Source organism: Oncorhynchus kisutch, linkage group LG7 (assembly GCF_002021735.2).
Source record: "Oncorhynchus kisutch isolate 150728-3 linkage group LG7, Okis_V2, whole genome shotgun sequence".
Taxonomy (NCBI): Eukaryota; Metazoa; Chordata; class Actinopteri; order Salmoniformes; family Salmonidae; genus Oncorhynchus; species Oncorhynchus kisutch.
Window position 1 is genome coordinate 19,085,141 of NC_034180.2, and position 20,072 is coordinate 19,105,212.

At 46.0% G+C, this 20,072-nt stretch overlaps 1 protein-coding gene across 3 annotated transcripts in view; it reads right to left on the reverse strand.

Annotated features, from left to right (window-relative positions):
• mta1 (metastasis associated 1) overlaps nt 1–20,072 on the reverse strand; it is a 47,667-nt gene that overhangs the window by 6,011 nt on the left and 21,584 nt on the right. For all 3 annotated transcript variants that reach the window (XR_004210586.1, XR_004210585.1, XM_020487670.2), the window contains exons 4-11: nt 7,031–7,163; nt 6,784–6,847; nt 5,022–5,139; nt 4,396–4,498; nt 3,862–3,961; nt 2,015–2,203; nt 998–1,131; nt 376–560 (exon numbers count right to left, since the gene is read on the reverse strand). Coding sequence is in view for 1 of the 3 variants with exons in the window: in XM_020487670.2 (XP_020343259.2) it covers nt 376–560; nt 998–1,131; nt 2,015–2,203; nt 3,862–3,961; nt 4,396–4,498; nt 5,022–5,139; nt 6,784–6,847; nt 7,031–7,163 (1,026 nt within the window). In the remaining 2 variants the exon portion in view is untranslated. The remainder of the gene's footprint in view (nt 1–375; nt 561–997; nt 1,132–2,014; nt 2,204–3,861; nt 3,962–4,395; nt 4,499–5,021; nt 5,140–6,783; nt 6,848–7,030; nt 7,164–20,072) is intronic.

Sequence of the window (20,072 nt, forward strand, 5' to 3'; positions counted from 1 at the left end):
ACACACGTCGAGAGACACCCACACACAGACTCAGTGAGTCTTTAAATCATTTAAGACTTTATTAACACTACTAAAATAGCTCTGAAGAGATTCTACTGCAGCGTGAGCGGAGCTTTGCCTCGCTCTCCCGTCTTAAAAACTCCCACTCCTTCATTGTTAAAGAACAGCAATAGAGGCATGGCTTGGAGCCTTGATACCCAAGCATGGGGAAGAGATGAGATGGATGAGAGTGATTCTCAAGGTTCTTCAGGAGGTACTGTATATCTGTACTAGGAGTACTCTTGACTCCCATGTTTACTTCCTGGTCTCTTTTCAAACATCATCATAGTCTTTATTACATCATCCAGGAAACAGGACAGTTGTGGCGTTACTCACTGTAGCAGCTTTCGCAGGCGCGGCCCAGACCTGGGGTCTGTCCTGGGGGAACTGATATCACCCCCAGGGCTCCAGGCAAACCCCCGGCTCCGACTCCAGCTGCCGCCCCGGAGCCGTTCACCAGGCCTCCCACACCTCCAGGCTTTACACTGTTAACACTCAGCTGGTTGGGGTTGGGCTTGTTGCTATGAGGAAGTGGGCAGAGGATCAGAGACAGAGATGCAACGTACTGTATAATCTGCGGTCGTCACTATCTGGGCAAGTTGCAAAGTCATAAACCCCGCCTATTTATACAATTTCTCTTCTTAAAATCAGATGTTAAACCTAACCGATAACCTTATGCCTAACCCGAACCTTAAATTAAGACCAAAAAAAACTTTGCAGCTTGACCATCTAGTGGGAACCGTCATCTGCAGCCAGTCCCAAATATCTCCCTAACCCTTCGGCACCATCCCTCCATTGTTTGCAGACTCTCCACCATTGCCGATTACACTTATACAGAGCATTCCGATCTGCGAAGGCCGAAGACTTAGCGGCAGGGTGCAAATTGGGACCCGCTGTAGGAGCCTGACAAGAAATCACAGTATCCCAGTCCCCAGTAGCCAGCCAGACAGATACTCACTAGTTGGGGATGTAGACTTGCTTCAACTTGCTCTCTGCCTCTGCTGCTTTTAACCGTTTCTGCTGTACGTATCTGTCTGTGGTCTTCCACATATAGTAGTACTCTATGATACTGGTCAGGGATTTCCAGGGGAGCTGCCGGGGAGGACGAGACACAAGCGGTTTCAACATCACAGATATGCCACCGTCATGCTTTAGAGCCGTTTCCACCTCACAGCAAAGCGGTCCTCGCCATCATGCTTTAGGGCACTACATTAGTACATTTCCTACATCTTTGTAAGCAAATACTTTGATCTTTGGCAGGGGGAAATGAGCACTGCGCTCTTAAAAAAAAAAAAAAAGTTTGAAAGAGGAAACTGAATTGTCAGGATGCCAGAGAGCAAGCCCCACCCCTAACAGCAGCCCGTGGCTGTGGGCTGAGTAGTGCACCGACTAACCCACCACCAGGTGGCAGAATGAGGCACAGTGTAAAGACAGCAGAAACCTCATTTATTCTTCCCCCTCAGGGCAACAGCAGCACCTGGCTGACAGAGATATAGACATACAGTATCCATCTCTATGGCTACAGCAGACATGCTGGGCTCTCAATAGGATGCCTGTGAGTCTCTGAGTTGAGTGTCTCACTATTAGAGACATAAAGGATGGGCAGCTTTGATGGGGGTGGGGGCCACACACACAACAAAAAACCAAAAACGTTGGCCCCCACCCACCTTGCGAGCAAAACATTTTTACCCTCTTGAAAGCAGAGAGAAAACATTTATGTTGTACAGTTAATTTCCTGCAATGCTACAGATTTTGCCATGGGGTAAAGATTTAGCTATTTTCTAACTAATTTCATGTAATAGTCATTCTGCCATGGGGAAATTGATCCGCGGGCCACCAGTTGCCCATCCCAGAGATACATATTGTGAGCCTTGAACTGAGCCGGTTCCATGTAGATCAGAGCCTCCTTGTCGAGGCTAGTCCAAGCCAAGGCAGCAGAACCTTCCTGACTGGCTACCCGTCGGTCTGTACTCACAAAGTCTTGTTGTATGTCTGTGAAGTCTTTTCCGTATTTCTCCAGGGCCTCTTCAAACAGGTTGGCCTCGGAGGCGCTCCACTCCTCCATCTCGTCCCGGCAGAGAACAGGCCCTCCCTGGGGAACCAGCGCAGCGATGGCCCGCGTCATGTCATAACGCGTCTTATCCAGGCTGTCCATGGCATGGAACTAGGGAGAGGAGAGGGGGGAAATGGCGGGTAGTGTTCGGTAGGCACAAAAGAGAAGAAACACATAACTGGGGAGGTACCATCTGTACTGGTTCAATATGAAACACTTCTGTGCGTTTTTTAAATTCTATTTAACATTATCGAGGCAAGTCAGTTAAGAACAAATTGTTATTTACAATGACGGCCTACCAAAAGGCAAAAGGCCTCCTGCGGGGACGGGGGCCTGGGATTAAAATAAAATATAAATATAGGACAAAACACACATTTCATTTTTATTTTACCTTTATTTAATTAGGCAAGTCAGTTAAAGAACAAATTCTTATTTTCAATGATGGCCTAGGAACAGTGGGTTAACTGCCTTGTTCAGGGGCAGAACGACAGATTTGTACCTTGTCAGCTCGGGGATTTGAACATGAAACCTTTCGGTTACTAGTCCAACGCTCTAACCACTAGACTACCCTGCCACCCCACAAGACAGACAACAACATAAACAGAAACCTAGGACAACATAGCGAGGCAGCAACACAACAGGGTAGCAGCACAAAACATGGTACAAACATTATTGGGCACAGACAACAGCACAAAGGGCAAGGAGGCGACAACAATACATCACGCAAAGCAGCCACAACTGTCAGTAAGAGTGTCCATGATTGAGTCTTTGAATTAAGAGATAACTGTGTGCCCTAATGAACACAACCCTGGTTTACAGTGTGCCCTAATGAACACAACCCTGGTTTACAGTGTGCCCTAATGAACACAACCCTGGTTTACAGTGTGCCCTAATGAACACAACCCTGGTTTACAGTGTGCCCTAATGAACACAACCCTGGTTTACAGTGTGCCCTAATGAACACAACCCTGGTTTACAGTGTGCCCTAATGAACACAACCCTGGTTTACAGTGTGCCCTAATGAACACAACCCTGGTTTACAGTGTGCCCTAATGAACACAACCCTGGTTTACAGTGTGCCCTAATGAACACAACCCTGGTTTACAGTGTGCCCTAATGAACACAACCCTGGTTTACAGTGTGCCCTAATGAACACAACCCTGGTTTACAGTGTGCCCTAATGAACACAACCCTGGTTTACAGTGTGCCCTAATGAACACAACCCTGGTTTACGGTGTGCCCTAATGAACACAACCCTGGTTTACGGTGTGCCCTAATGAACACAACCCTGGTTTTTCCACATACACCCAGCAAACAAAACCCACCCTCGTAACATACAATTCAAGCAAAGGGTCCCCATTATTCTGCTTGTCAAAGCCACCAAGTTAAAGGAACAAAGCATAGTCAAAAAACAGAAGTGGATGGGCTATTATCTTGTCACTTGACTTAGTGTGAGCGTCTATATTGGCGAGTCTGAGAGGATGTGTGTGGTGCGCATGTGTTCATGGCTGTGTGTACTCTGAAAGCTGTAGCTCGGAGGCCTGTGTTTCATGTTTTATATATGAGGTGCAGAAGTGGGCCGGAACGTGTGGCGTCTGGGGCAGGCTGAAGCCTGCTCGTTACTGATCCTCACACTATGGCAAGCGAACACACACAAACAAGCTCACATACACACCTTCTACTGTAGCTCCCAGCATACCCCTGGGCTAACAGCACTCAACTCTGGCCTGACCCTACCTAGGGAAGTGGGCAATGTGTGTGTGTCTTACCAGGGTGATGTCTCGAGAGGCAGCAGCAGCACTCATGTGAAGACTGGGCTGCCGGACAGAACTACTGCAGTCTAGAGCCCGTGCAAAGGTACCAACTGACCTGAGAGAGAGAGAGAGAGAGAGAGAGAGAGAGAGAGAGAGAGAGAGAGAGAGAGAGAGAGAGAGAGAGAGAGAGAGAGAGAGAGAGAGAGAGAGAGAGAGAGAGAGAGAGAGAGAGGGATGAGGCAGAGGGAAAGAGATGGATGAGACAGGGATACAATTTTTACAATTACGTTATTTAGCAGATGCTCTTATCCAAAGTGACTTAGAGTGCCAGATATCATGTTTTTGGGAATAGTGCAAATCTGACTAGATGGACCAGTCTTCTTACTGATCCGATACCCTTGCCCCCCTGTTTTACCGAGCCACCAAAAATGTCTTACTGAAAAATATTTTACATTGGCTATCCAGTTCACAGCAGTCTTACCAAGGCACTACCTCTACAGTAGAACCACTTACCCATTCACCACAGCCCACCGGACCGGAGCCACTTACCGAGCCACAACCAGGAACTGGTCGATCTGTTTCTCTGTGAGGGGACTGCTGGGGTCCCACACCCTCTCCTCCAGCTCGGCCAGGTCCCTGCCATCCTCCTCACCTGGGGGTCCAATTAGCACAGTCACCATTGAGTAAGCAGTCAGCACAGTCACCAGTGAGTAAGCAGTCAGCACAGTCACCAGTGAGTAAGCAGTCAGCACAGTCACCAGTCTGATACACTCTATCGGACTAGACAGCCCTGTGGTTAACCAAAGTCAATTTAGTTCTAGCTTTCTAACAGTCTTGGGGTGTTGTGGTTACGATTCCTTCGATAGAGGGATCCCCAAAACGGTGAATATCCTGCCCTTTGACCCTCTCCAACACTATTGGTGTGACATGGCTCCTCAGTAAAACTCACTTTGATAACACACTCCTTGTCATAACGTTGCAAAATTGTTCCAATTGCAGTGGGTTTATTAGGCAGTGCCCTCCCACTGACTGAGCCTTGAGATGAGATCGGACCCTGCTTGCACTACCAGAGAGAATACTAGCCAGGAGGCTAATCTACCAGCTAGCGTGTCACATTTACCTATGGAAAATGCTAACAGTCCAGTTTTGTGTACGAGTGTCTCTGGCGTACGTACCCTCTTTAAGGAAGTCTGTGATGTCTGCCTGGTACTTGTTCCCCACCCTGATCTCCCCTTTATCAGCCAGCAGAGTCTTCTGTTGGGGGTCGTAGACCAGGGAGTAGAAGAACGCATCCTGGAGAGAGAGAGAGAGAGGGAGGAGGAAGAGTAGTGAAAAAAAAGAGGGATAGAGAGAGGAGAGACATTAGAAAAGAGTTAGAGAAGTAAGAATTAAGAAATTGAGTGGGGTTGTGGATTGTTTGTGTGTGTGTGTGTGTGTGTATGTATGCATGTATGTAGAGAGCAGTCTTTCGTCTCCTCATTACTGACTGTGAGAAGAACATTCTGGGTCAACACACTGAATTATTCATACAGCACTAAGACTCACAACTAACACACATTACAGTCAGTTGGACACAGGCACACACAAACTCACCCAACATGGTCATACAGTACCAGTCAAAAGTTTGGACACATCTACTCATTCCAGGGTTTTTCTTTATTTTTACTACTTTCTACATTGCAGAATAATAGTGACATCAACCAGTTTCACATGGAATGCCTTCCCAACGTCTTGAAGTTCCCACATATGCTGAGCACTTGTTGGCTGCTTTTACTCCACTCTGCAGTCCAACTCATCCCAAACCATCTCAATTGTGTTGAGGTCAAGGGATTGGGGAGGCCAGGTCATCTGTTACAGCACTCCATCACTCTCCTTCTTGGTCAAATAGCCCTTACACAGCCTGGGAGGTGACAAAATATATCCAATCTGGTTTGCGCTTAGTGGCACTATCGCTGCAGAATGCTATGCTAGCCATGCTGGTTAAGTGTGCCTTGAACTCTAAATCAAATCAATGAGTGTCACCAGCAAAGCACCATCACACTTCCTCCTCCATACTTCACGGTGGGAACCACACATGCGGATATCATCCGTTCACCTACTCTCACAAAGACACAGCAGTTGGAACCAAAAATATCAAATTTAGACTCATTAGATTAAATGACAGATTTCCACCGGTCTAATGACCATTGCTTGTGTTTCTTGGTCGAAGCAAGTCTCTTATTCTAATTGTCTGTTACTTGAACTCTGAAGCTTTTATTTGAGCTGCAATTTCTGAGGTTGGTAACTAAAGAACTTATCCTCTGCAGCAGAAGTAACTGTGTCTTACTTTCCTGTGGCGGTCCTCAAGAGAGCCAGTTTCATCATAGCAATTGATGGTTTTTGCGACTGCACTTGAAGAAATGTTCAAAGTTCTTGACATTTTCCGTATTGACGGTTTCTCTTTGCTTATTTGAGCTGATCTTGCCATAAAATGGACAAAATATCTTCTGTATTCCCAACCCTACCATGTCACAAGACAACTGATTGGCTCAAACGCATTAAGACATTCCACAAATTAACTTAAGGTACACCTGTTAATTGAAATACATTCCAGGTGACTACCTCGTGAAGCTGGTGGAGAGAACGCCAAGAGTGTGCAAAGCTGTCATCAAAGCAAAGGGTTGCTACTTTGAAGAATCTAAAATACATTTAGATTTGAATAATATTTTGGGAGGGGTTACTACATGATTCCACATGCGTTATTTCATAGCTTTGATGTCTTCACTGTTATTCTACAATGTAGAAAATAGTTTTTAAAAATTAAAAAACCTTGAATGAGTAGGTGTGTCCAAACATTTGACTGGTACTGTACATCAAAGCCATACATAAGAGGCTATGGCACACACCATTCACTCTCTGAGAAGACAGTGTGTGAGGATGGTAAAGACAGCCACCTACCTCCCGGTCCAGATATGACTTCAGAGCCTCAGTCTCATTGAGCAGAGTGACACAACACTTCCCCCTGAGACACACAATCTGATTGAGATGTAGCTCTTAAATACAGTACAGCCGTATAACACCAATGCGTTCCTATAATACAGGTGAAAGTGCCATCTGTTTTCCAGGCTGTGTTTTAACATATACCAACTCTCATGGTCTGTAGCAAGGAGCTAACATAAGGTGAGATGGAAAGTACATGTCATACCGGATGTGTGTAGCAGGTAATGACTCTAGCTGCCGGGACAGGAACAACTCTCTGTGTCTCAGCTGGTGTTTCTGTTTCTCTGGCAGGTCAACTGGGTTCAACTCCGGGTTCTCCATCTCCTCCTCCAGCTCTCCTGATAGGGGTCAAAGGTCATGTTAGTTAACTCGCTCGCTCACACACACACACAAACGGGGGTTTCGGGCAGAACTGGCAAGGACTGAGCCAAGTGCGGGCACCACATACTGGAGAACCAGAGACCAAGAGCCAAACTGAAGGATTAGATGCTACAGAGATTTGTTTTCCAGGAAAACAGTGACGACAAACAAAAACAGTATTCACACCATGAAGGTAGCTAGGGTAATGAGGCAGATGAGCTAGGGTAATGATCCATAGGAGTTCACGTCAATGCTTTGTGGCACTGCAGGTGCCAGGCTCATTTAGTAAATGAGAATATTGATCCCTGCCTGGACTGGTGAGTTTGTCTATAAGCCCCTCTATTCTCCCCCAGCATATTTCTCTCTAACCTCTCCCTCTTTCTTCATACCCCCTCTCCATGTGGGAGAAGACACAGAAGAGACTGTATTGCAGCAGGCGTTGGATGCGTGTGATCTATGAGGAAGGAGCTCAAGGCGGGAGGGAGACGAGGGGGGAGGTGGGAGAGCGACAGTGCATTCGGAAAGTATTCAGACTCCTTTACTCTTTGTTATGTTACAGCCATATTCTAAAATGGATACAACATCCCCACAGCATGATGCTGCCACCACCATACTTCACCGTAGGGATTGTGCCAGCTTTCCTCCAGATGTGACACTTAGCACTTCGGCCAAAGAGTTCAATCTTGGTTTCATCAGAGCAGAGAATCATGTTTCTCATTATCTGAGAGTCCTTTAGGTGCCTTTTGGCAAACTCCAAGCGGGCTGTCATGTGCCTTTTACTGAAGAGTGGCTTCCGTCTGGCCACTCTACCATAAAGACCTGATTGTTGGAGTGCTGCAGAGAAGGTTGTCCTTCTGGAAGGTTCTCCCATCTCCAAAGAGGAACTCTAGAGCTTTGTCAGACCCTTCTCCCCCGATTGCCCAGTTTGGCCGGGCGGCTAGCTCTAGGAAGAGTCTAGGTGGTTCTAAACTTCTTCCATTTAAGAATGATGGAGGCCACTGTGTTCTTGGGGACCTTCAATGTTACAGAAATGTTTTGGTACCCTTCCCCAGATCTGTACATCAACACAATCTGTGCCTCTCGGAGCTCTATGGACAATTCCTTCTACCTCATGGCTTGGTTTTTGCTCTGACATGCACTATCGACTGTGGGACCTGTCTCATAGCAAAGGGTCTGACAACAAAAGGATCTGTTTTTTTATTCATAAATTTGCAAAATAAATAAAAAACCTGTTTTTGCTTTGTTATTATGGGGTACTGTGTAGATTGATAAGGAAAACAAATAATTTAATCAATTTCAGAGTAAGGCTGTAACGTAACAAAATGTGGAATAAGTGAAGGGGTCTGAATACTTTCCAAATGCACTCTGTGTGATTAAGATCCACATCTATATACATATATATATACATATATATACACACATACATATATATATATATATATATAAGGAGCGAGGGTGACCGAGAGAAAGAAGGGAGAGTGAAGAAGAGAGAGACCAGCAGGCACGTGCTCCAGCTCATTTGAAGTTTCATTAGAGAAGGCGCTAGACCGGAGACAGGGAGACCCAGGAGAGAGGGAGACTGAACCCAGAGAGAGGGAAACCGAGACCGGAGAGAGAGGGAAACCGAGACCGGAGAGAGAAGCAATCAAAGGATTTCCAGGAGAAGGGAAGTGGGACCAGAATCAATAAGTGCTCACTCTCGCCAACACTCACTCAGCACCCACAAGACAGACTCTTATAGAGACTCTCTTCTTATAGACACCATCACAGAATGGACAGACACTACAGTCCATAGTCCCACAGCCAAACCAATCTGACAAATCATGTACGGTCAGGCAATAGATAGTTGGCCAATGGGCATAAATGAGGGATCTTTTACAGCATTTAAGCTTGCTTCTGTGTAGTTGCATGCACAATATATATCGGTTAACATATCGGAATCGGACAATATTAGCTAAAAATGCCAACATCGGTATCGGCCCGATGTCTAGTTTAACACCATGCCTAAGCCTGATGCGCGCATGTGCAAATTGATTTTGTGCCCCACACACACACACACACACACACCATACTCAACCACGACACAGGTTGAAATATCAAAACAAACTCAACCAATTATATTACATTTGGGGACAGGTTGAAAAGCATTAAAACATTTATGGCAATTTAGCTAGCTAATTTGGGATATAAACGTTGATTTGTTATTTTACCGCTACTCCGACAATTAATCCACACATAAAACGGTCAACCGAATCGTTTGTCATCTCTCCTCCTTCCAGGCCTTTTCTTCGTGGACTTTATACAGAGATTGGCATCTAACTTTCATAATATGGTGCATTACCAGAACCGACCGACCTCAGTTCATCTTTCAAATCACCCACGTGGGTATAACCAATGAAGAGCTGGCACGTGGAGATATTCTTCTATAAACCAATGAGGAGATGGGAGAGGCAGGACTTTCACTGCGTTCAGCGTCACAAATAGAACTGGCTTCTATTTTAGCGCTTGGCAACGCAGAAACTCGTTGGCAAGCGCGAGCAGTGCATTGATTGAATAACATGCATGCGTATATTTATTTTGCAACGAACGCGACGTGAGCGGTGTGGTCAGCACGTAACGCCGATGTCAAAGCTGACGTGCATACCTATATAACGTAGGTACTTGACGTAAATGTTGCGCTACAAGTGCAACACAGCACTCCTAACCTAGCACACAATGTCTGCTGTGTGGATCGAGTTGCACAGTAATAACTGCTATTAGCTTCACGACATACTATGGAACGCCGTTTGGGTCTTTGCGTGTCAAAAAACATATGTCAAATAAACAAGCAAACACAGGACACGAACGATGTTTACACAATATCGTGTTGGTAATAAATATTATTTGTTCGACCGCAACCTCTGGGGTAGCTAGCTAGCTTTAGCTTGGTACCTGGCTAGCACCAATACAACCAGCCTGAAAACAATGTAGAAACTGCAGTCATTTTCATTATTCTTAGCAATGATTTAGGAATCCTTGTGAGTAAGTATTAGCTAGGTAGCCACACGTTCACCTATTGAAATTGAACTTCAGTTCAAGAAAATAAATAGCTAGCCAGCTACTTAGCCCTGTTGCCCAAAGCTAACGTTAGAAGCAGCCAGCCAGCGCCATCTGGCTAGTAGGCTCGACCGGACTGTGTTGTGAAGCTAGCCACAATAAGGATTAGGCACAATAGTTGAATTTGCAGTTTGCCTTCAACATAAAAGTACCTCTTTGAACGCAATGCAGAAGGTTACAATTGATGGAATCATGCCATATTTAGACAAGATAAATGTTAAACAAGGTTGGAATCTGAAGTTGGAATGTGAAGCAATGAAATGGGGTATCAGTCTACTCGGTGCCACCCACAGAACACAACTGTTAAGAGTTTACACAAATATTAGCGGTTGTAGCTCTTATCTCAGGACTGTGTGTGTGAAATCACCTCCCCAGTCAGCCCATTGCGTATATTGACATTCATAATGCACTGTACAGCTTTACCTAAGGATTGGGGATTAATGAAATGGGGTATCAGTCTACTCAATACTAGAGGTCGACCGATTATGATTTCTTAACGTCGATACCGATTATTGGAGGACCAAAGAAGCCGATACCGATTAAATCGGACGATTTTTTTAAATGTATTTGTAATAATGACAATTACAACAATACTGAATGAACACTTATTTTAATCTAATATAATACATCAATAAAATCAATTTAGCCTCAAGTAAATAATGAAACATGTTCAATTTGGTTTAAATAATGCAAAAACAAAGTGTTGGAGAAGAAAGTAAAAGTGCAATATGTGCTATGTAAGAAAGCTAACGTTTCAGTCCCTTGCTCAGAACATGAGAACATATGAAAGCTGGTGGTTCCTTTTAACATGAGTCTTCAATATTCCCAGGTAAGAAGTTTTAGGTTGTAGTTATAGGAATTATAGGACTATTTCCCTCTATACCATTTGTATTTCATTAACCTTTGTTCTTATAGGCACTTTAGTATTGCCAGTGTAACAGTATAGCTTCCGTCCCTCTCCTCATTCCTCCCTGGGCTCGAACCAGCAACACAACGACAACAGCCACCATCGAAGCAGCGTTACCCATGCAGAGCAAGGGAAACAACTACTAGAAGGCTCAGAGCGAGTGACGTTTGAAATGCTATTAGCGCACGCTAACTAGCTAGCCATTTCATTTCGGTTACACCAGCCTCATCTCGGGAGTTGATAGGCTTGGTCATAAACAGCGCAATGCTTGACGCACAACAAAGAGCTGCTGGCAAAACGCACGAAAGTTCTGTTTGAATGAATGTTTACGCGCCTGCTTCTGCCTACCACCGCTCAGTCAGATACTTAGATACTTTTATGCTCAGTCAGATTATATGCAACGCAGGACACGCTAGGTAATATCAACCATGTGTAGTTAACTAGTGATTATGATTGATTGATTGTTAAGATAAGTTTAATGCTAGATAGCAACTTACCTTGGCTTACTGCATTCGCGTAACAGGCAGTCTCCTTGTGGAGTGCAACGAGAGAGAGGCAGGTCGTTATTGCGTTGGACTAGTTAACTGTTCGGTTGCAAGATTGGATCCCCCGAGCTGACAATGTGAAAATCTGTTGTTCTGCCCCTGAACGAGGCAGTTAACCCACCGTTCCTAGGCCGTCATTGAAAATAAGAATGTGTTCCTTAACTGACTTGCCTAGTTAAAAGGTATAAAAATAAATACATTAAAAAAATTATAACTTGTTATTTTTTTATCGGCGCCCAAAAATACCGATTTCCGATTGTTATGAAAACTTGAAATCGGCCCTAATTAAAATCGGCCATTCCGATTAATCGGTCGACCTCTACTCAATACATGTTGCTTTCCCAACGTCCTCCTCAGAGTTAGACTCCAAAAACATCCACAGTGTATTGTTTTTCCTCGGGATTAGTGTTCAATATACATAGGTTGACAAAAAATGTGGCTCAATTCACAGTTGTTTCAAATCAAATTTTATTTGTCACATACACATGGTTATCAGATGTTAATGCGAGTGTAGCGAAATGCTTGTGCTTCTAGTTCCGACAATGCAGTAATAACCAACAAGTAATCTAGCTAACAATTCCAAAACTACTACCTTATAGACACAAGTGTAAGGGGATAAAGAATATGTACATAAAGATATATGAATGAGTGATGGTACAGAGCGGCATAGGCAAGATACAGTAGATGGTATTGAGTGCAGTATATACATATGAGATGAGTATGTAAACAAAGTGGCATAGTTAAAGTGGCTAGTGATACATGCATTACATATAGATGCAGTAGATGATATAGAGTACAGTATATAGGTATACATATGAGATGAATAATGTAGGGTATGTAAACATTATATTAGGTAGCATTGTTTAATGTGGCTAGTGATATATTTGACATCATTTCCCATCAATTCCCATTATTAAAGTGGCTGGAGTTGAGTCAGTGTGTTGGCAGCAGCCACTCAATGTTCGTGGTGGCTGTTTAACAGTCTGATGGCCTTGAGATAGAAGCTGTTTTTCAGTCTCTCGGTCCCAGCTTTGATGCACCTGTACTGACCTCGCCTTCTGGATGATAGCGGGGTGAACAGGCAGTGGCTCGGGTGGTTGCTGTCCTTGATGATCTTTATGGCCTTCCTGTGACATTGGGTGGTGTAGGTGTCCTGGAGGGCAGGTAGTTTGCCCCCGGTGATGCGTTGTGCAGACCTCACTACCCTCTGGAGAGCCTTACGGTTGTGGGCGGAGCAGTTGCCGTACCAGGCGGTGATACAGCCCGACAGGATGCTCTCGATTGTGCATCTATAGAAGTTTGTGAGTGCTTTTGGTGATAAGCCGAATTTCTTCAGCCTCCTGAGGTTGAAGAGGCGCTGCTGCGCCTTCTTCACGATGCTGTCTGTGTGGGTGGACCAATTCAGTTTGTCTGTGATGTGTACGCCGAGGAACTTAAAACTGGATAGGGGGGTGTTCCCTCTGCTGTTTCCTGAAGTCCACAATCGTCTCCTTAGTTTTGTTGACGTTGAGTGTGAGGTTATTTTCCTGACACCACACTCCGAGGGCCCTCACCTCCTCCCTGTAGGCTGTCTCGTCGTTGTTGGTAATCAAGCCTACCACTGTTGTGTCGTCCGCAAACTTGATGATTGAGTTGGAGGCGTGCGTGGCCACGCAGTCGTGGGTGAACAGGGAGTACAGGAGAGGGCTCAGAACGCACCCTTGTGGGGCCCCAGTGTTGATGATCAGCGGGGTGGAGATGTTGTTGCCTACCCTCACCACCTGGGGGCGGCCCGACAGGAAGTCCAGTACCCAGTGGCACAGGGCGGGGTCGAGACCCAGGGTCTCGAGCTTGATGACGAGCTTGGAGGGCACTATGGTGTTAAATGCCGAGCTGTAGTCGATGAACAGCATTCTCACATAGGTATTCCTCTTGTCCAGATGGGTTAGGGCAGTGTGCAGTGTGGTTGAGATTGCATCGTCTGTAGACCTATTTGGGCGGTAAGCAAATTGGAGTGGGTCTAGGGTGTCAGGTAGGGTGGAGGTGATATGGTCCTTGACTAGTCTCTCAAAGCACTTCATGATGACGGAAGTGAGTGCTACGGGGCGGTAGTCGTTTAGCTCAGTTACCTTAGCTTTCTTGGGAACAGGAACAATGGTGGCCCTCTTGAAGCATGTGGGAACAACAGACTGGGATAGGGATTGATTGAATATGTCCGTAAACACACCAGCCAGCTGGTCTGCGCATGCTCTGAGGGCGCGGCTGGGGATGCCGTCTGGGCCTGCAGCCTTGCGAGGGTTGACACGTTTAAATGTTGTCCTCACGTCGGCTGCAGTGACGGAGAGTCCGCATGTTTTGGTTGCGGGCCGTGTCAGTGGCACTGTATTGTCCTCAAAGCGGGCAAAAATATTTAGTGTGCCTGGGAGCAAGACATCCTGGTCCGTGACGGGGCTGGTTTTCTTTTTGTAATCCGTGATTGACTGTAGACCCTGCCACATACCTCTTGTGTCTGAGCCGTTGAATTGGGATTTCTACTTTGTCTCTATACTGACGCTTAGCTTGTTTGATTGCCTTGCGGAGGGAATAGCTACACTGATGGTATTCGGTCATCTTTCCGGTCACCTTGCCCTGATTAAAAGCAGTGGTTCGCGCTTTCAGTTTCACGCGAATGCTGCCATCAATCCACGGTTTCTGGTTTGGGAATGTTTTAATCGTTGCTATGGGAACGATATCTTCAACGCACGTTCTAATGAACTCACTCACCGAATCAGCGTATTCGTCAATGTTGTTGTTTGATGCAATACGAAACATATCCCAGTCCACGTGATGGAAGCAGTCTTGGAGTGTGGAATCAGATTTGTCGGACCAGCGTTGAACAGACCTCAGCGCGGGAGCTTCTTGTTTTAGTTTCTGTCTGTAGGCAGGGATCAACAAAATGGAGTCGTGGTCAGCTTTTCCGAAAGGAGAGCGGGGCAGGGCCTTATATGCGTCGCGGAAGTTAGAATAGCAATGATCCAAGGTTTTTCCAGCCCTGGTTGCGCAATCGATATGCTGATATGCTAGGGAGTCTTGTTTTCAGATTAGCCTTGTTAAAATCCCCAGCTACAATGAATGCAGCATCAGGATATATGGATTCCAGTTTGCAAAGAGTCAAATAAAGTTTGTTCAGAGCCATCGATGTGTCTGCTTGGGGGGGAGGAATATATACGGCTGTGATTATAATCGAAGAGAATTCCCTTGGTAGATAATGCGGTCGACATTTGATTGTGAGGAATTCTAAATCAGGTGAACAGAAGGACTTCCTGTATGTTGTTGTGGCCACACCACGTCTCGTTAACCATGAAGCATACACCCCCGCCCCTCTTCTTACCAGAAAGATGTTTGTTTCTGTCGGCGCGATGCGTGGAGAAACCAGCTGGCTGCACCGACTCCAATAGAGTCTCTCCAGTGAGCCATGTTTCCGTGAAGCAAAGAACGTTACAGCCTCTGATGTCCCTCTGGAATGCTACCCTTGCTCGGATTTCATCAACCTTGTTGTCAAGAGACTAGACATTGGCGAGAAGAATGCTAGGGAGTGGTGCACGATGTGCCCGTCTCCGGAGTCTGACCAGAAGACCGCTTCGTTTCCCCCTTTTACGAAGTCGTTTTTTGGGGTCGCCGGCTGGGATCCATTCCGTTGTCCTGGGTGAAAGGCAGAACACAGGATCCGCTTCGCGAAAGTCATATTCTTGGTCGTACTGATGGTGAGTTGACGCTGCTCTTATAATTCAGTAGTTCTTCTCGACTGTATGTAATGAAACCTAAGATGACCTGGGGTACCAATGTAAGAAATAACACGTAAAAAAACAAAGAAACTGCATCGTTTCCTAGGAACGCGAAGCGAGGCGGCCATCTCTGTCGGCGCCGGAAGTGGTTTCAGAGTCCCGCAATAAGAGCTACGGCGCTAATGTTCTCTGGGTGTCACTGAGTAGACTGATAACCCATGTCATTGATCCACAATCCATAGTTAAGACTGTACAGTGAAATAAGTATGCCCCCAATGCAATTCTAAAGAATAATACATTCAGTGTGATTAACAGATGTGAAATTAACAAATTAGTGTCTTTTATTGATTTTATATAACATTCCACCCTCATTTAGCATGATCTATTCAATTATGGCATAAATCTACATTGTATTCATTTACATCACTGTCTATGACATACTTTTATTTTGAAGGCTAACCGCAAAGTCCAATATTGGGCTTATCCTTATTGTGGCTAGCTTCACAAATGGGTCCGACCCACCATTAATCAAACAAGAGCCGACTTGTAAAATTAGGGTTATTTTTAGATGACACCTAGCTATATAGTTAGCTACTGTAGCTACTGAAACAGATGTCGTTTTGCTATGTTCTTGTGGAAGAACATTGTTTGCATCCATGATCTAGCTAGCTTCTTTTTTTTTTTTTTATGACCAGCCCTGTAGGTGAGCGAGACAACTTTACCAGCATCACAGCATACGTATCAATGAAGCACTGTGACATGAAATACGAGTGAGTGTAATCAATGTGTAATAGCCACATAAAAAAAATGAATGAACGCGTTAAATTATTCTGTGACGTGCAGTCATATTCAGGTTCTGATTGGTCAACAAGCTTATTTGACGTGCATCTTATTTGACACACAACGACTCAAACGGCGTTCAATAGAAATCCTGGTTGAGAATGAAACGACTGTACAAATGAACAACGAAACAGCACAGCAAGTATGTGAAAGAAATAGGTTTTGATTATGTTTTACTGGTAATGGGGACGTACGTAAATGGTCAGAGTGGTGTGTGTGTGTGTAACCTTTATTTAACTAGGCAAGCCAGTTAAGAATTATTTTTTACAATGACGGCCTGGCCTACCCCGGCCAAAACCGGCCAAAGCGGGGCCAATTGTGCTCCGCCCTATGGGACTCCCAATATTAGTTTTGGATTACATTATATTTGACTAGTCGGCTGTACCTGGTCAATAATACAATCGCAGTACATATAGAATCACAATACATATTGTATAGGCAGTAGTGTGTTAATATCGTCCCAGGCAATTCCCAGCCCAAGTTGAAGAGGGTCAACCATCAGGCCTGCTTTGGCCTGGGGATATGTAGCCAGGTGGTAGACAGGTGCAGTGGCACCATTATCACCAGCCCCTGACTGACTCCCTGAGCCATGACCCGCTCTATCCATAAAAAGACACAGCCAATTTTCTGGCACAGCACCAAATCCATACTCTCCACAAATTGCCTCTCCATCTCACCTACCCGTACCAATTCTCAATTATTGATGAATGAATGAGAGGCCTTACAAGTAGAGGAGGGAAAGAAGAGAGGAGCGACACCTCAGATCCTGAGCTCTGAAGAACTTTGACTTTATTTCAACGATGCATTCTAAAAGTTATGAAGTCTAGAGCCTACATTGAGAAACGGTTCTTGTGTACTTTCCCACTCATTTTTTTGTGTGTTTGTGAATGGATTCATCGTCACCATTGATGTCTATTGTTTACTGAAACCAACGGCCTAGAGTTCTAGAGCTCTCAGAATAGAAACGGAAATTAAAGAGAGGCTAAGTCATATGGGCCTGAGGGAGGGGCCAGAGGAGCAAAAGGCCATGTCAGTGGAACTGACCACTCAGGAGGCAGCTCTGCCGACAGGGGCGGGGCCAAGACCTGGAGTAAGGGTGCAGTCACAGGCCCTCTAAGGGAAGGCTCCAACCGAATCCCGGCAAGGGAAATATTTGATCTGTGACTCACAGCACACACACACACCGCACAGGCAATAATCCAGAATGGAGAAAGAAAGCCATCTGGTACAACACAAGGACAATGTTCCACAGGGCCACTCTCAGAGTGTAAAGTTGCCTCTCCCATTTCCAAACACACACACTGTTTGGGAAAGCCAACAGGCCCTCAGATTTCCCCCTTTTCCCTCTTTGTCCTTGGGCTGACGGCTCCAGAACTCAGACAGGATACAGCAGCAGACCACCACCACACCCATGGGGTGAAGAGCCATTCCTTACATGCATACTTCACATACTGCAAATGGCTGTCTGGGGTAGCGTCCCAAACGGCACCCTGTTCCCTACATATTACACTGAGTCCAAACGGCACCCTGTTCCCTACATAGTGCACTGAGTCCAAACGGCACCCTGTTCCCTACATAGTACACTGAGTCCAGGTCGCAAGTAGTGCACTATATAGGGAATAGGGTGCCATTTGGGACAATTAGGAATTCTGGAGGGACTGACTGATGGTGCTGGCGGCACATAGAACCAAGAGGCCCATACTCCACACACAAACCAGCACAAGTTGGGACTGTCCGGGACACACACGGCTCTCAAAAATGAGTGGTTCTCCCGCAGGAACACACAGAAAGAGAAGAGAGGAGAGAGCTCATGGGCTCTTCTGCAAAAAATATTAGTGTTGGATAAATGTAGATAAACATTTTTTCACAAGGACTTACACAGGATACTAAACATTAAAACCTCCAATCCCCAAAATATGTAAACTTGATTTTGGACAAAATGACCTGAATGGACTATTACTAACAAGGACTATCAAGGAAAAAAACTTCTAACAAACCAAAACCTGCAGAAGAAACACAGTGGAACCTGGAAATACCCTCCAACACAAAACTGAGTGAGTAATATTCAGTCCGAAGCTACTAGCCAAAAATTAAAGGACAATAATCTCTAGGTAATTTTGTTATGTAAAGCTACCCTAAGTCTGATCACACCTCTTCAAACTAAAGGATAGTCAAACCACCCACCCCCCTCCAGCACTGAACACACCCAGGTCCCACAACTGCACTACTCCATCACTGAGAGCGAGACACGGTGGAGCTCAGAGCGAGACACGGTGGAGCTCAGAGCGAGACACGGTGGAGCTCAGAGCGCTAGTCCACACAATCCAAGCCCACAAAACAGACTAGCAGCACCCCCCCCCCCCCCCCAACAAGACCTGGAGGGCAGAAGGTGGAGATGGACGGCTGTCAGAGAGCTGGCTGCTCTACGGACTGAGGTAAGAGAACCTAAAGGGGTACAGATGGCACTGAAGGACGAGGTCAGAAAGCTGAGGTGTGACAGAGAGCAGGACAATCCCCCAGACTAGACAGCAGAACAGCCCACCTCAGACCTGGACCACAACCTCAACACCACAGTGGGACAGACAACAAAGGACCCGCCAACCCAACAGACACCACCCCCTCCTAACAGCCCCCTGTCAGCTCCCCCGATAGCCTCCTGACAAACACCCCCCCCCCCCCCACATCCACTGAGGACACATGACAGAGACTGTGCTCCTCATTGACTCAAATGGCAAATACATTCAATAGGATAAACTTTTTCCCCAAACACAAAGTGGCTAAACCCTGGTCCCCAAACACAAAGTGGCTAAACCCTGGTCCCCAAACACAAGGCATGTCCTGGAGCTATTGTCAGAGGACAGACTAGGGTTCCACAGCCACATAATTCACACAGGCACAAATGACCTGAGGGGCCAACAGGAAAGGGTGACAACAGCACTCAAGGGAGTAATTGAAAAAGCTTCTTCCACTTTCCCTAACGTACAAGTGGTAATCTCCACCCTGCTACCACGAAAATACTTTCACACTGCCACCATACAAAGGGTGAATGCAAGAATTTCACGAGACTATGCCTTAAAACCTAATGTCTACCTGGCCCACCACTCCACCCTGGACTTGAACAGCCTTTACATACAACCAGGTCCACCTCTACAAGGCAGCAATCCAAACTTTTGCCAGGACCCTGAAGGACATCACCCTCAGCTGCAGCCCCAGCACCTCAGACAGGAGCAACAGAGCAATGGACACCAACGCCCAGACCAGAGAGACACCCTCCCAGACCGGCAAAACCCCCTCCCGAAGGACATGCAGAGAGAACCCACACCAAGAGGACCTACACCCAGACCACAGCATCACCAGCCACACCCCAACCAGCTAAGACCACCCCAAGCAAACCCTCACCACACCCTATGTAGGCCATCCCATATCAGACCTATGACCCTTCTGCCCGACCTATGCCCCCCGCCCCTGCGGCAAGGACCTCAACATAACAGGCCATGAGCAGAGCAACAGGCCCAACCCTCACTATTACCCCCACCCAAGCCCATCCTGCGACCTAAGCGGTATGTATCAGATGCTCAACATGCTCTGCTCAAACCTACTGTGATGGTCTGGGCCTAAACCACACTAGACGCTATGGAACACAAAGCTGCTACTATCTCATCCTGGAATATACAAGGTCTGAGGTCATATGCATTTGGCCTAAAGAGCAGCAAACTAGACTTCAAAGAAATTGGAAATACAGACAGTCATCCTACA